This window comes from Gymnoscopelus braueri (genome assembly GCF_963280865.1).
Source record: "Gymnoscopelus braueri genome assembly, chromosome: 15".
Taxonomy (NCBI): Eukaryota; Metazoa; Chordata; class Actinopteri; order Myctophiformes; family Myctophidae; genus Gymnoscopelus; species Gymnoscopelus braueri.
Genome location: NC_137620.1, coordinates 21,510,048 through 21,526,838, shown reverse-complemented (window position 1 = coordinate 21,526,838; position 16,791 = coordinate 21,510,048). Strand labels below are relative to the sequence as shown.

At 45.8% G+C, this 16,791-nt stretch overlaps 2 protein-coding genes across 2 annotated transcripts in view; one reads left to right on the top strand and one right to left on the bottom strand.

Moving 5' to 3' along the window:
* The window catches only part of LOC308102128 (leucine-rich repeat and fibronectin type-III domain-containing protein 2), a gene marked incomplete at both ends in the record, with an annotated part of 22,931 nt that extends 17,905 nt beyond the window's left edge, over positions 1-5,026 (top strand). The window contains one exon of the mRNA XM_080451732.1: positions 3,661-5,026. Within this exon, the coding sequence (XP_080307858.1) occupies positions 3,661-5,026 (1,366 nt within the window). The remainder of the gene's footprint in view (positions 1-3,660) is intronic.
* The window catches only part of LOC308102440 (pyruvate carboxylase, mitochondrial-like), a 445,486-nt gene that overhangs the window by 168,196 nt on the left and 260,499 nt on the right, over positions 1-16,791 (bottom strand). The window lies entirely within an intron of this gene.

The following is a 16,791-nucleotide window of genomic DNA, read 5'->3' as shown; positions in this document are numbered from 1 at the left end:
TGTCACACACAAGGAGCCCTAATGAGCATTCAGACTGATGTCAATTTACCGTGTTATGCACATAGTTTATGTACGCAGAGTGACAACACTGTACAGTACAGCCATCTATAATTATAGTATGTACTATACAGTAGGTAAACATGCTTAAAACACACAAGCAGGGGATTAATAGTGAGTCACGTGAATGCATGTATGAATGCATACAAGTCGGCCATGTATATTTCAGTGATTTTGGAAGGTACAGTGCTGCGGGATGGTGGAGAGGGGGTGATATATATATATATGAGAGAGAGAGAGAGAGAGAGAGAGAGAGAGAGAGAGAAGAAGGATTGAGAAGGAGGATGGGAGTGAGGAGAGGGCAACATGGGAATAATAGAGGAGTGCAAATGACAGAAGTGGAGCAAAATGTCTGGAGGGAGTGAAGACAGGAGGACGGGATAGATAAGGGAAGAGGAGGACAGGCCAAGGGAGGACACATGAGGAGAGGAGACATGGGGAGAGAGGGGATGGAGGAGAGACCAGCAGAGCATAGCGACCTTGGCTGCTAAATCATTGTTATACTGTACAGTTATATATCTGGCTAATAGAGACACAGTATGACCACAGCACACAGAGAGAGAGAGAGATAGAGAGAGAGAGAGAGAGAGAGAGAGAGAGAGAGCGAGAGAGGTCAGAGCAGAGGATGAAGGGATGGAGAGATAATTAAGAGTAACAGAAATGACAGAGGGACATTTATTTCATAAAGGGAGGATGGAGGAGAGAATGACATGGATGGGGGCAGACGCAGAGAGGGATAGGGAAAATGCTGAAAGGAAGGATGAAGGGAAGGATAGATTCAATAGAAGGATTAGAGAGATGACTCAAGGCCTTACGTGGGTTGTGTGTGTGTGTGCGTGTGTGTGTGTGTTTGTGTGCGTGTGTGCGCGTGTGTGCGTGCGTGCATGAGTGACAGACAGGGACCATTGAATAGCCTGGCTGTTGGATAATGCATATTAAGCCAAAGTCTTTACACTATTCAGTGTCCTATTTCATCACAATACATACTGCAATAGTTTTAGTTCATATAAGATAAAGATACACACACACGCAGGTCTGGAATGAATGCTTCACATATTGAGCGTGGGACGAGAAAAATGAAAGAGTAGAACAGAAACGGATTGGATTTATTGTCCTCAATTATGTGGCTGACTTGACTGAGTCAGCCACATTTTCTCTCTCTCTCTCTCTGTCTCTATCTCTCCGAGTTTAGCAGCAGACAGGCCTGTCGAGTCCACCAAATTAAGTGAATGGACAGAGGAGAGGCAGTGATGAGGAAAAGAAGAGAGGACATTCACAAATCGTAGTGTAAAGAGTCAAGGACAGAGCGAGGGAGATAAGGGCAAGGAAAATACCAAATATAAATATATACTTTTCTTTTTTTTGTTGTGAGGAGCGTATGAGCCACAGTCAAGTCCATGATCTCCGCCTCTCACGGGATCTATCAATTCTACATGCACACATAAAGGGCCTGGGGAGAAACGAAACGGCTGTCATATTTTCTAAAGGTCCTTTTTACTAGGCCCATAATATGACCCATCCCCTTTTATTGGGAAACAGACTTCGGGCTAGACTTCGGCGCCGGGCTTTGCAGGCAGCACGTCATGTATATTTCATTTGGCTGACACAGGACGTAAAAGGGGCATTTCACTGCGCTGACACAGCTAATGTTCTCCTGCTTTCCCTCAGGCTTTTGGTGTAGGCTGCCTCTCCGAGCAAAACATCCCTGCTGCAGTCTTTAGTTCATTAGGTACCCGCTTACACACTCTGCTTTGATTTGAATTTCTAAATAGCTCCACTCACTCCATTAAATATATAAACTACTTAGATTAGAAAACAACTTAATAGCTTCAACGAGGCTGGTTACTGAGGACAGCCAGGAATGCCCAGACGAATAATTTGTTTACAACATGCCCATAGCCTTTTTTTTTGGTCACAAAGTTAAGGAGAAAATAGCATTTGATCAACGAATAATCCTTTCGCAGTGTGCGGTGGCCAAAGATTTCTAATGTTGTATCAGTCCTATGGGTTAACAGTTATCGACCAATGGGGTTATCAGATATCACCCCATTCCCAGCTCTTTTTATCGCTCCCCCTCATCCAGGACAAATGGAAGGCCAGGTATGTGTTTCCGACGTCCTGATTCACCCTGAAATCCAATGGCAAGAGTTAAGCTGGTTCATTTGGGGCCGTTGCGAGGGAATGCGGCGCATGTGACCGGTTCTATTAAGGATGTTGAGAGATGATACCAAGGACTGGCTCCCACTGGTGTCTGGATACATGCTGCTTTTGTAGCGTCAGAGTCAGAGTCGAGGCTACATGACATTTAGAAAATACAGCCCATATCTGAGGGGATTGAAAATGGTACGACAGGGAGAGGAGAATAGATAGGAGAGAGAGACCAGACTGCTGTCTGGTATACAAACACAGCCTTTGATCTCTGCAGTGAAAGGACATACAGACACAGTCACACAGAGAGAGAGAGAGAGAGAGAGAGAGAGAGATGGAAAATGTATGAGATGGATGGAAAAAGAGTAAGAGATACAGACGTGTAAAAGAAGAAAACAGGGGGCAAGAGGGGGGGAGTGAGAGAGCGAGAGAGGAAGTGAAAGAGGTCGCAGACAGAACCAGACGGGGAGATCACTAACAAAACATTTGTGCTCACAAAAAACACACACACACACAACAACAGCAGAGGGCAAAGTCAGTCACAACGGTGGCTGACTCGAGCTGCAGTGGGTGTGAAACCCACGGTCTCTCTCTCTCTCACACACACACACAGACACACACAGCACAATGTCTCTCTCTCGCTCTCTCTCCGTGTTGACCTCGTTCACCTGTCCCCTAACCATCACTTCCAGCGGGTGCTGTAAACACTTAAAACGAGGAAACGTAAAACGTTGCCCTTTTTAAAAGTAAAACTGAACAAATTCCTTGCTATTCAGTTCTCGCAGATAGCAGTGCACGCACACGGACGCGCACACACCCTTGTCCTCCAAATGGGCCTACACAAAGAGTTCTCTCTTCAGTCTTCGTACATTTCTTCAGCCCTCTATCAATAGCCTCATTTTCTTTCCTCTCTCTCTCTCTCTCTCTCTCTTCCCCGCTTTGGCTTTGCAGCATCCATCCTTCAATTCGACCTTGTGATTTCATCATAACCTTATTTTCTTACCTCCTTCCTGTCTTTTTTATCCTTGGTTTGCAACAGTTCCAATACATTCTGACCTTGTGTTTTTTTTCTCTCCATATCATGCAATAAAGATTTGGACAGAGAAAAACAAAATGTTTAAAGCAGATATTTAAATTCAAGTCATGTTTCGCAAGGTCACCTGCCATTTTATATACTGCACATTTCCATCCACTAGCTTTCAATGTAGTCAACAGACCAGTGATGGTAGACCGTTCACACGGTTTGTAAATCCTCACCTTCCTGCTGGTGAGCCTGGTGGGAGCAATTTGCAACAACACAGTAAAACCCTATAACTGTTCATTTAACTGTGGGAGTGTACAAATGCACCCAAAAGTTCTTATTTTAGAGTGAACCTGGGCAAATCATTTCGTTCCATTGACTGATATCTACCGTTTCTTCCTCTCTCTTTTCTTCTTCTTCTCCTTTTTCCTCAGAATCCTGCCCTCCACGAGTGACCGCTTCATGCTAAAGAACCTGGTCTCGGGGGTGGACTACAACCTGTGCGTGCTGGCCATCTTCGACGACGCCGTCACGTCGCTGGCGGCGACCAAGGTGCTGGGCTGCGCCGCGTTCGCCACGCAGGACGTCTACCCGGCGTGCCGCTCCCTGCAGGCGCACTTCCTGGGCGGGACGCTGACCATCCTGGTGGGCGGCGTGGTGGTGGTCACCCTGCTGGTGTTCACCGTGGCGCTCATGGTGCGCCACCGCGTGTGCAACCACGGCGACCACACGATGTGCCACGACATGGGCAACGAGACGGGGGGCGGGGTCTGCTGCCAGGCGGCGGGCAACGGAGGCGGAGACAAAGGCGGGGCCGGCGGCGGCGTGATGTACCAGTCGAACGGCTCCGGGGACGTGATGATGGTGGCCTTACCCAACGGCTTGGACTCCAAGAGGGGAGGAGGACGAGGAGGAGGGGGCGGGGGGGGGAGGGAGGAGAAGGACAGGGAGGCGGCCGAATGCGCCTCCCCTTTGCCTCCCAAGCTCCCCCCGAAACCCAGGCCCAAGCTCAACCTGGAGCACTTCCTGTCGGCCGGGGGCGTGGTCTCCTCCGCCACGGCGGTGGGGGGGGGAGGCGGCGGGGAGATGGCGCTGGTGGTGAGGCAGAGGAAGCTGGAGAAGGCGCTGGCGTACACGCCCGACTCCGACCGGGCGCCGCTGTACTACTCCCCCTCCCCTCCGTCCACCCTCCTCCGCCAGGGCCGCCCCAGAGACCGCCCCCGGCCCAGGCTGGAGCGGGAGCTGACCAACCGCGCCAGCTTCTCCCTGGCCGTCCCGCTGAGGGACTCCGACCTCACGGACTGGAGGATCACCAGGGGGGCGGCGGGCGACCGGTGGAACTCGTCGCAGGCCTACCAGAGCCCCGCCTCGCCGCAGAGCCCCTCCTCCGGGAGGATCGGCAAGCGCCGGCGGCACTCGCTGGACATGGGCTCCTCGGTCGCCCTGACGGCGTCCGACGCCACGGCGACCATCGTGGCCAGGCGCTACGGAGCCGTGAGCTACGCCAAGCGCCTCAGCGTCATCTGGACGAGGCGGAGCCAGTCGCTGCACGGCATGCTGGTCCAGTGTGCCGCGGCGTCGGGCGCCGCCTCGGCGATGGCCAGCGACGAGGAGGGCGGCGTCGGGGAGTACGGAGGGGGGGCGTCGGCCAGGTTTCCACTGCAGAGGGGCTACATACACGCCTACAATACCAACTGCAACTCCAACGCCAACGCCACTAAGGGTGCCAACGCAACAGAGAGGGGGAGAGGAGGCAAGGAGAATGGGAAGACCCAAGAGCTGGAGGAGAGTATCGTCTAGGGAAAGAGAGATACAGAGAGATAAAGATGGAACGAATGGACGATGAGCAGAGAAATATGAAGGCAAAGGGAGGGAGAGGGGTGACACAGGCATGAGAGAGGCAAGGAGGGTCGATCTTGGAATGGGATCTCGATTCAAAGAGTAGAGGGAGAAAAGAGTGCTAGAGAGAGAGGCAGAGTGATGTAGGGAGGGAAGGAGGAGGGGTGGAGTGAAAGATAAAAGGTTAGGAGTTCACAGTGAGTGGTGGTGGGGGGTAAAATAGTCTGCTGAGTGGCTTGTTTCACCCTGGAAGACGCTGAGAACAGCAGAGGGAGAGAGAGAGAGAGAGAGAGAGAGAGAGAGAGAGAGAGAGAGAGAGAGAGAGAGAGAGAGAGAGAGAGAGATGAGAAGCACAAAACGAGGATGTTTAAAGATAAGAGAGACACCGCACATATAAGTACATCTAATGAAAAGCACAACGAAACGATTTATTTTAAATGACTAATGCTGCACTTGCACCGACGTGGCAGGAAGAATAATTAAGACAGCTGTCGAATGGAATGAAAGAGAAAGCGAGAGCGAGAGAGAGAGAGAGAGAGAGAGAGAGAGAGAGAGAGAGAGAGAGAGAGAGAGAGAGAGAGAGAGACAAAGACAAAGACAAGAAAGATGGAAGTCAATAGAAAGTAAGAGCTACAGGGGAAAACAATACAAGTAAATAAGTACTCTCTCTATGGGGTGGGGAACAAAGAGAGTGAGATACACACAGAGAGGAGGACTTCATCAAAGACAGGACAACATCAATAGAGAGATAGAACAAACATAAAGTCAGACAGAGGAGAGAGAGAGAGAGAGAGAGAGAGAGAGGGAGAGAGAGAGCGAGAGAGAGAGAGATCAGCATTTCTGGATCCCGGTAAAGCCTCAGCACTAATAGGATGAGACTTTGGCTAACACTCTCCTGCTCTCCAGAGAATCCTCTGCGCCTCCCAAAACAACACCGGGCTTACGCCAGGATCACAATCAACAACAATCAAAACTTACAACAAACAAGACAAGACCACCACAACTCTCCTTGCAGACAGACAAGTACAGCACAAGACCTGGAATCTGTTGCAGTGACACTGCTTGATTTTCTACATCTTTTTTGGGGTGTCATTTGTTTATTTTTTGTAATTTTTTTGGGGTGTCGAAAATGGTGGCCATTTTGAAGACCCTTTTCCCCAACTCAATGAATGTGACTTCTATGTGTCCTCTGCGGTTGGACGAGGACTCTGCCGTCGGCTCGCCGCACCCCGGTGGATTATGAATGCATAAATACACAGCTGGGTCGGTCAGACATGATCAATCGATACCGGAAGAAAACAGAGAGCGGAGAACAAACTCCATTAGGAGGAGAGAGAGAGTTCAATATGGATTACAAAATGGAAGAGACGGGAGTAGCCGACATGGTGAACAGTGTCTCTGCGTGACAGAAAACATTATGTTGATGGCAACAGACCAGCCGACCCGGAAAATGCTAATGGTTGCATTAAAATCACAAGGACAGGGTTTACTTATGTATTGTATGTGTGTGTGTGTGTACATGCCTGCGTGTACAGTACATTAATCTATGTGTGAGGCAAGGCAAAACAAAATGGATTGCACATGTGGATAAATGGTTTACCACTTTCTGGTGTGTGTGCGTTTGCGTGAGAACCCGTCCTGCAGGGGTCAGTGTTTGACCACACAGAAAAACTCAGCAATTACTTCACTTTGATTTGTGACATCACAAATGTTGTGTCATGTGAACTTTCATCCATTCAGCGAATGTGTTTCAGAGTTGAACAGTGGCAGGATGAACTTTGATGGAATCACACAGTGGATATATACGCTCACTCCATATGAACTGACATCGGGATGGCTTGGGCAGAACCGGGGCCATGGGATTGTTTTCCCTGGCAACAGACCCCTGCCTGTGAAAGACATCTTATGAGAGAAAGTAAAAAATAAAATAAAAATGTATAAGAGAAAACTTGAGCGTATATTATATACATATAAAAAAGATGTTACTTGTCACGCCATGGTGTTTTTCTCTTTTCCAAGTTTCTGGGAATGACAATAGGATCAAATAAACTATTTAAAAGAGGTGCAATTTTGTTTTTTGACAAGCAATCTTTCACAATTAGAAGACAAAATGCCTATTACTAATAAAAAATAAAACGACTATTGAATATATGTAGAGATTTTGGCAAGACAACACAAAGTACATGGACACAAACACACACGACAACGCACAGACATGCAAACCAGATCACGCACAAAACAGACAGTCGACATAGGATGCCTATAAACAGAGAGCCAATGACTTTCACGACAATGACTTTTAAACAATGTTGTTATTTTCTGTTTGTCATTCGTTTTGATTATTTTTATTTTTTTCTGCCAAAGTCAGTATTGTTCTCTGGACTTGATATTATAAATAATAAAACTACATGTATGGAACAGATATGGGCTTGATTGACAGAGAGAGACGGTACAGTACATGCAAGTGTGTGTTACAGAGAGTATTAATTCGGTGCATATGTGATGCATTTCCACGTGTCTGCATGGGTACACTTGAGTCTCGTTCTCCAACACGCTCCGAGCTTGTGTGCATGATGTGAGAGTGTGTGCAGCAGTGTGCTATTTGTGTGCCTCATAGGTCAGGCGTACCTGGCTCAGTGCAATTCAGCTGAAAACAGCGTCACAAATTGACCATTGTGCTGAATGACCTTGACATCAGCACCTGAACCACGTGGCCTCTGGGTTTGCGAGACATTGTATGAAAAGTGTGTAGGGAAGTTTAGAAGTATTAGCAGCATAAAAGTTTGACAAGATTAGCCTTGTAAGCTATATAATACCTCTGGTTCAGTAGAGATTTGTGACCAGGTCTGACATATTCTGATAATCAGGATCAAGTCAAAGTATTGAGCGAGCGCCCAGGTTTGTACGTATACGTGTGTTTGTAAGAGTGTGCGAGCAAATGTGTAAGCATCTTTACTTGTGCATCTGTGAGGGTTACACGCTCGCATGAATAAGTCAGCCTGTTTGTCTGTGTATCAAAGCTGACAAAAGCTATTTCTATGTGAATCAATGGAGATGATTAAAACCAACACCAAGGTCAAGGGAATCTATAGAGGCGGACAGGAGAACAGGACACGTAGAGACGACAAATGGAGGAATAAAAGGGTAAGAGGGAGAGAAAAGCGGTTTGCTGAGAAAAGGACAGAGCACGGCCACACAGACGGAGAGATCGATGAATTTGGACGGAAAGACCTTCAGAAAAATGGCCGGGTGACGAGGAATACAGAAAGATGAGACTAAATGCCGCCTAGAGACACACAAAGAGACCGGGAAACAAAACTAAAAGGAGAGATGGAGAGGAAGATGAAGGGGAAGAGGAGAGAAGGGGGCACTGAAAAAGGTTGTTAGTACTCGTGACGCACTCGCTGTGGAGCATGATGCTTTTAAAACATGGGACACAAAGTGAGAGCACCGAGAGAAAACAGTCAGAGATGCAGACAGGCAGAAACAGAGAGACGGGATGAAAACAGATTGTCTGCCAAGTGACTGCACAGGCAAGTCAGAAGTGAAACACATCCATGGACACATGGTTAGACAAGCACACAGATGTACTAGCCAACACACCTGAGACATGAGAGAGAGAAAGAATACTAGACAGACAGACAGACATACAGGCAGGCAGGCAGACTGACTGACTGACTGACTCAGGCAGCCAGGTAGAACGTTGGACAGGCAGGCAGGCAGACAGACAGACAGACAGACAGACAGACAGACAGACAGACAGACAGACAGACAGACAGACTGTAGAAACAGGTAGACAGCCTGACAGACAGGCAGGCCGACTGACTGACTGACAGGTAAAGAGACTGAGACAGACAGACAGACAGATAGACTGAGAGACACATAAACATATTGCCTGAGAGTCAGACAGAAAACTAAACTGACTCAGACAACCAGACAGACAGACAGACAGACAGACAGACAGACAGACAGACAGACACAGAGGTATGGACGCATGCAGCAGAAAGAAAGCCTGTTTTGTGCTAGTCTCTCTGCATTCCCCCCTCTCATTCTCTCTCTCTCACCCTCTCTCTCTCTCTCATGTTTTTGTGCACCATCTGCAGACCCTGCTAGTCGCACAAGATGGAAGGAGAGTGTGAAGGGGGGAGAGAATGAGAGAGCGAGGGGGGTGGGGGGTGGGGGGGTGAAGAAAGATGGCTCTGTGTGAGAGAACGCTGACACGTGGAAAGAGAAGAGGGAGAAGGAGAGAGGTAATCAGTAGCTCATAGTATTGTGTGAGCGCACATAAGTCTGTTCCTGCATGTATAATTGTGTGTGCGTGGGTGTGTGTGTGTATGTATGTATCTCGGCCTGTTTTCAAGTATTTATATAATATGTATACTGTGTGTCCAGAGTGTGTGTGTTCACATGAACGTGTACATACTAGCGGTACGTGCACAGTGCTGTGTGTGTTTACAATGGTTAATATGGTCTCAATAATATCCATAACACAATGACATTGAGGAGGGGTCACCTTCAGACTACACCACACACCACTGTGTGTCTGTGTGAGAGAGAAAGAGAGAGAGGGTTTGTCACTGCCCTCTAGTCCTCCAATGAATCAGCGTAGTCAGAAAATGTGAGCAGGATCAGTGAAGTTAAGTGGTAGTTTGTATGAGAATGTCATGTGTATTTGTGACTGTGTGACTGTGTGACTGTGTGTGTGTGTGTGTGTGTGTGTGTGTGTGTGTGTGTGTGTGTGTGTGTGTGTGTGTGTGTGTGTGTGTGTGTGTGTGTGGAGGGCAAAAGCTGAAAGGCACAGAGCGCCCACCCCTCCTCTCTCTGCAGAGCTTTGGCCCAATTTGACTAATTAAAAAGTGCCGATTAATGTGCAAGCATACACACGCACACACACAGTCACCCTTTTACACATTGTAACACACACACACACACACACACACACACACACACACACACACACACAACACGATTTACAAGCTCACCTTATAGGCACCTTAAGGCAGTGACCTCAGGGGAGGGAGGGGGCGAGAGAGTGTGTGTGTGTGTGTGTGTGTGTGTGTGTGTGTGTGTGTGTGTGTGTGTGTGTGTGTGTGTGTGTGTGTGTGTGTGTGTGTGTGTGTGTGTGTGTGTGTGTGTGTGTGTGTGTGTGTGTGTGTGTGTGTGTGTGTTTTTAAAAGGCCGTGCCCGCAGTCAAAATGTCTGTGACATTTGTAGTAAAGCTCACTGGTGATGATGCATCGTCATATCTTATATATATACGACCCGCAGGAGCAGTACTGAATCCGCTCCACTGTGGATGCGTCTATATTGCGTTCCACATAGAATGATGTATTCAAGACCACTTAATGCCATACCAAGAACGATAACGACGTGCGTGAAAACAGAGTCGAGGCCAAATCATTATTTACGAATTTAAGTAAAACACAAATTATTACTATATAACAGAAACACTGCAATTACATTTTACTGACTTCGGGAATTGGGTATAACAGCAACGAACGTCAAAACACTTCACAATTGCTACTAATAATGAGACAATTATGCCAACTACACTAATGGCTGAATACATTACACCACCGTAGAATGCACTGTAGACACAACATGACACTAGCAGAGCAGAGCAGAGAAGAGACAAGACGTTCTACTAGGGCTGGGCAATATGGCCAAAAATATCACGACAATTTATTTCATGTTGATTGATATTCATCAAAATATATAATCATATATTTTTCACAAGGCTAGAGGTGGACGAGTGAGGGAGACATAATTTGTGAATTTCTAGCTTTCCACAGTAGCCTATCTTGATGAAAATGAGGCAGTGCACTTTTGGTAAAGTATTTCCTTCCTGGGAGCTTGTACCTGGAGTCCAGCACTTTGATCAGTTCCAGAAATGCAATTTGTTTTTCTCCTCTCACTGTGCTCGGGGGAATCATGTCTTATGTAATAAAGTAAGAAACTGCGCTCAATTATATCCTTGCTCCTTTTTGATTGCTTTCCAAATGGAGCAATGGACGCAAAGTACATGATTTGTCACTTTAAAAAAGAAAGATCTGAAGAAACTTTAAAAGGAAATTTATGTTATCGTCACAATATACACACAGATCTGCGAGTGCCACGCTATGAGCTTGTAGATCTGCTTTTTTTTTATTTTATCGTGATAGATTTGTGCAAATCTTTGAATATATATATTTTTTTTAAATAGCACATTTTATAGATAAAACAAAAATAGCACATCCACAAGCTCATAGCTTGTATAACTGCTATTTTTTGAATAGCCAAAGAAATCTAAAATGACACAGATGCGTTCCCCGATTGAATGGGTTAAACAGGAGCTGAACTGCTATCTGGTCGCTGTCCGTGGTGCTGAAAGGATTTCAGCACCACGGACAGCAACCAGAAAGGAAGAAGAGGGAGAGAGAGGGAAAGAGAAGGAAAGAAAATATGTTTGGTGGGTGAACTGGCAGGTTTGGCAACCTTAATCTCAAGTAGAACATATGTTGTAGCCCACAACGTGACTTGTGAGCTTGTAGATCTGCTATTTTCAAAACATTTTGGAAAAACCCTTTCAGATTTCAGATTCAGAATGTCCCTGGCACAGAATCTTTTCAGATGGGGGTCCGTGCCCAGAATACATTTGAATTTAAGGCATTACTTGGCATCAACAATAAAGGAAGGAACCTGCACACTGCCAGCTTGCACGGTACGGTACAAGAGCAAAGTGTTATTATCGAAGCAACGTTTCGGTCAGAAGACCTTCCTCGAGGCATCAAGGGGTTCCTTGGCTTGAAAGTGTTTGAGAACCACTGATCTAAACAACTCCTCCCGAGTCCTGACAGGAGAGTGAGGATGATCTGGGGCCGTGGGACGGGGAACAGGATTCTGTTTTCTGGGACTGGGAAGCTGCTTTCCATCCGACATCAAAAGCAGCAGAGCAAAAAGGAAGCAACAACAAAGGCGAACGCAACTCAAGTTCTACAGGCAGGTCTCTTGTCAGACCACGGGACTTCTTTTCATCTACTTTCTGTGTACTTGACTCAAACTTCCCTGCGCAGGAGGACCAGAAGGCTTTAATATTTCATGGGTAGCGGGTTCACCCGTCGCTCTTGAAGTGGGGAAAAGGTTACTGGAAAATGGAATTTAAGACAAGACATCCGAATGATATACTCCGCAGAAACTGCTTGGAAAATTAAGTTTAGAGATCAAACGTACCAAATGTATTTATTGTTTTATTTTATTTTATTAGAAAAGTAAATGCTGATAGCAAACAGACTGTAGACAAATTCAAAACCTGAATCCATAGCCGGCCACGCCAATATGCAGAGTAGGCAATTGCCTACTGGGGCACCCACCAAGCCAATATATACATAATAATTTGTGTATTGTTTATAGAACACATTTAGCCAGGTAAAATCCTGCCTAGGGCACCAAATTCCTCAGGGCACTGCCTGAATCTATACTTATGCTAACACAGTTCTATGCTCCATCAATCCCCCCCATGAGAGAGATATACACCCCGCCAATTGATAGCAGTTAAGGCTTCTTATGCGGAAACAGCGGGGGTGCGTTTCATAGTGTGGTTTGAATTCAATTCAACCTTGCACAGTGAGACTTTGTGTGGTGCTTTCCTACAGAACTCTAATCTATTTAAACCTTTACTTTTTGTCTGCACCATGGCTGCATGAAGCCTCTGGCTACGCTGCCTTGTCTGGTGAATTTGCCCTCCTAACACCCACCTTTGCTTTCATTGAAAAGGAATGGTTAGGTGACCATTCTACTGTTCCATGTCAAAGCAGGCCCAAGCCTCCACAATTCTGCCATTAACCATATTCACATGGCGGCCATTTTGTTCTTCCATTTTGCTTTCCGAGTTTCTGATTGCCATTGGGGACTTGTGCATTTTCACTTTTGGAAATGGCAACGATAATGCGCGAGTGACTCTGCCAGCAGGTAAAATATTGATATGATGGGCTGGATAATCATTATAACTAGTCCATTTTTTTGCACATCCCTATATTCCGTGCATCACAAATGGAACACATTTGAAATGCCCTAAAAAGAAGGTTTCATCTGTATACTGTAGGTCTCGTGTGTAATATGCACGTGTCTGTATGTAGGCGAATTCTGGCACACATGGAGTAAATCAAATCTCTTAAGAAACAGAGCAGCACATTTTTCTTGTGTCTCAGCTGTACGCAAGTCCTCAATATTTCAAGGAAACAGAGTCCTCTTTAACAGCATCATGGTGTCCAAACCACTTCACAGAACAGCTCCAACTCAAAATAGCATTCTGAGAAAGTGAGAAGACATATGGGGGTTTGGGGGGGGGGGGGGGGGAGTACTTGGAAGGGAGGAGTGTTGCCAGAGGGATGCAGAGGAAGGCAAATGGAGAGAGACTGCCTTGAGCGAAACAGAGCAAGAGAAGAGGCTAGAGAGAGAGAGAGAGAGAGAGAGAGAGAGAGAGAGAGAGAGAGAGAGAGAGAGAGAGAGAGAGAGAGAGAGAGAGATGTAAAAAGTAGAGGAGGAGAGAGTATGGAAGGCTAACAGGTGGGTGGGTGGCTTCGAGGGAGAAACTGGAGAGGGAGAGAGTTAAAGTGAGGGGGAGGTAGAGTGCATACAGATGTGTAAAGGAAAGGGGAAGAAACAGGGGGAAGGTGAAACACTTAAAGTGGGGACATAAATGAGGAGGGAGGGAGGGACGGAGAGAGGGATGAGATAGAGAGATTAGGCAGAGGGGGGAGATATGAGATAGAGTGACAAAGGAATCAAATAGAGATGACGAGTCAAATATATGAGGGGAAAACAAACATGGGTAAATTCTCCTTCTACAGCACTGCCACCCAGGTGTGGAATAGCCTGACCCCATCCCTCAAAAAATGGCTTCCTTTAAAACAGCCCTGAAAATTCACCGTTCAGGAGGCAAAAGTAGTACCACTTCTCCCTTAGACAGACCCCTTCCTTTGACTCTCATTTTCTGCCCCCCATTGTTTTTCCGACTGTACATATAGTGTTTTTCTGTATTTTTGACATGATATTGAACTGTTTGGTGCAGAAATAGAGATGAGTCAACGATATGAGAGATGAGTCATAAATAATACAGATAATAAATAAAATTAGATAAAGTAGAGAGATGAGAAAGATATAAAAGATGAGTCCAAGCTATGGGATGGTATAAAGAGAATTTATCTCATTGTCTCCTATATCTCTCCTCCTCCTCTTCTTCTTTCTCTCTCATCAGTAATTCATCCCTGTATCTAATTTGCTCTGCCCTTCACCTCTAATGAATTCTATCATTCCCTCCTTTTGTTCAGTTCATTCAGCCATGATCCGGCTCACTCTGCCCTCCCCCGCATCTCTTCTTTACATTTCTCCTCAAGTTTTTCTCATCCTCTCTATCATTCGATCTCATTTTCCCTTCCTCTTACTGAAGTCACGCTTCTTCCCTCTCCTCTCTCCCGGTGCTCCTCTGCTGCGCGTAATATTAACTTACAGTACAAAGTACTTCCTCCCCTTGCTTTCCCGCTCACCATCTCTTTCTCTCTACACTCTCCTTTTGCTGACCATAATATCAATATTCCTTTTTCTATTGCCTCCGCCCCTCCTCTGTCTCTCTCTCTCCGGACTATTATATCAATATTCTTCCAGTGAATCCTCCTGGACTTTAATATTAACATTCTCCTTCCTGCACTCTTCATCCCTTCACCCAAATGTGTTTTGACATCTCATATCTGGCTCTCTCTGTCCTCGTCCCTCTGGATTTCTTGTGTTGACTATTTTCCCCTTCGCTCGATCCTTCACTCACTCACTCACTGCTTTTGTCTTTTTCTATTGAATCCTTCATTTATTTGGTGTAGAATTAAGCAATTAACCCATTTAGACCTGAGGCGGTTTTCTGGAAAAACGTATGTTGCTATATCAGTGGTGGTCAAAACTTTTTCATGTCAAGGACCCCCAAAATTATATGTATTTGGCAAACTGATCCCCATCTCAAAATATTTTGTTCCAGGGACCCCCAAAAGCAAAGATTTAAGTTCAAATTATTTATTCTTTTTTTTTTCTTCAAAAATAGCAGATCGGCAAGCTCATATGAGCACTATAGGATAATTTAATTTACCATTTAGGGGACAAATGTTAACAAAAACATACAAGCCTTATGAATCACAGGTATAGAGTGACTAAGTCCAATTATAGTCCAATTGCCTTACTCTAAGGCAAAACTATGCTTTTTTGTTTTGTTATCAGGAGTAATTTCCTTGCTTACGGATACATTCTTGGTAGAGCATGTTAATACAATATAACCAATATGTCTGTAGTGGTTGGAGGTGGCCTGTCACCTCTCTCTACCCTGATGCCAACTCACAATCCCTGTGTGACCCTTTGTACTTTTTGATTAGTTCATTCTGAACAGCACGAAGCAATCAGCTCTCTGAAGTGGCCAATCACGAAAAATCAGTGAAAACAGCCCAAAAAACAAGGCCACCAAAAAAGTATTGACTAGTTTGTTTTGTTCTTTTCATCTCCCCTCATTAAGCCAATTGATCCTAAGGGGATGAAGAGGCTTTCGGCCCAAAGCCACTCTTTAGTCAGTATTTGTCTCTCATTCAGTTCCATGGTGGAATGCACAGTAACATTCAGTGTTCATTTAATTTATTCTGAGTACAAATTGACCCGTAAATCTGTTTATCTCAGTGATATGCATAGGCCTGTCCTCTCCCTCTCCGTCTCTAAATCGGTCACTCTCATTCCAATGCTCTGCGTTTTCCCAGCGCCATCTTCGTCTCTCTCTCTCTCTCTCTCTCTCTCTCTCTCTCTCTCTCTCTGTATTCATCGTCTCTCCCGCGGCCCCAACCTCCATCCTTGAACTATATTTCCATCTCCTCTCTCTCCTCTGTTCCCCTGAGACCCAGGGCAGAGACACATTCACTGACAGGTTTCCCCTAAAATGTCAGGCAAGATCCTCTTGCCACACACGGTCTCTCTCTCTCCCTCTCATCTCTCTGACATGGCTCTTTGCAGGGGTCTCCATCTCTCTCTTCTTTCCCCCTCTCTGCAAAAGTTCTCAGCATCTTCTTTTTTTTTACATTGCCCCCACAGTTTCTTCTCTTTCCCTCTGCATATCCCCAAGGGAAGAGTTAACATCATCTTTCACCCATAACCTTCCCCTCGGCTTCTTCACCATTTTGATATGGAGGAAGTGGAAACACCCGCCCTCCTCATTTCTTTAGAACAGGGAGAGAAGAGGGGGAAATGCAGCCCTCAGTCTTTTCCAGACACAATAACTTGTGTGTTAATTCTTGTTAATAATGGTAAACTAAATTGTATAATAAGGCTTGGAAAATGGTATATAGTAAAAAAAAAAAAATCTGAATATTGAATATATTGTCTTGTACAATGCTGGTTATAAATTGTCTACCTTTTTATTTATGTATTTATACATAGATTTGATGGGGGAAAAAATAATTAAAACTAATTGACGACTGCAGCCGACAGGAGCATATTGTAGGGGTCATGTCTATGTTCCCCGGGTTCTATGTTCCCCACTAAGGTTATGGTTAGGGTTAGGGCAGATCCCATAGGCTGAAATATGATGCTGGTCGGTGTAGTAGTTTGGGAGATTAGCTGCAGCAAGTCACATAGACAGACAGGGGTGAATGTGCCCTTGCCTTCGCCTGGCAGAAATACTCCACTGTAGCATCCTGAACGCTGTCTACAAGTTCCAACACTGCTGT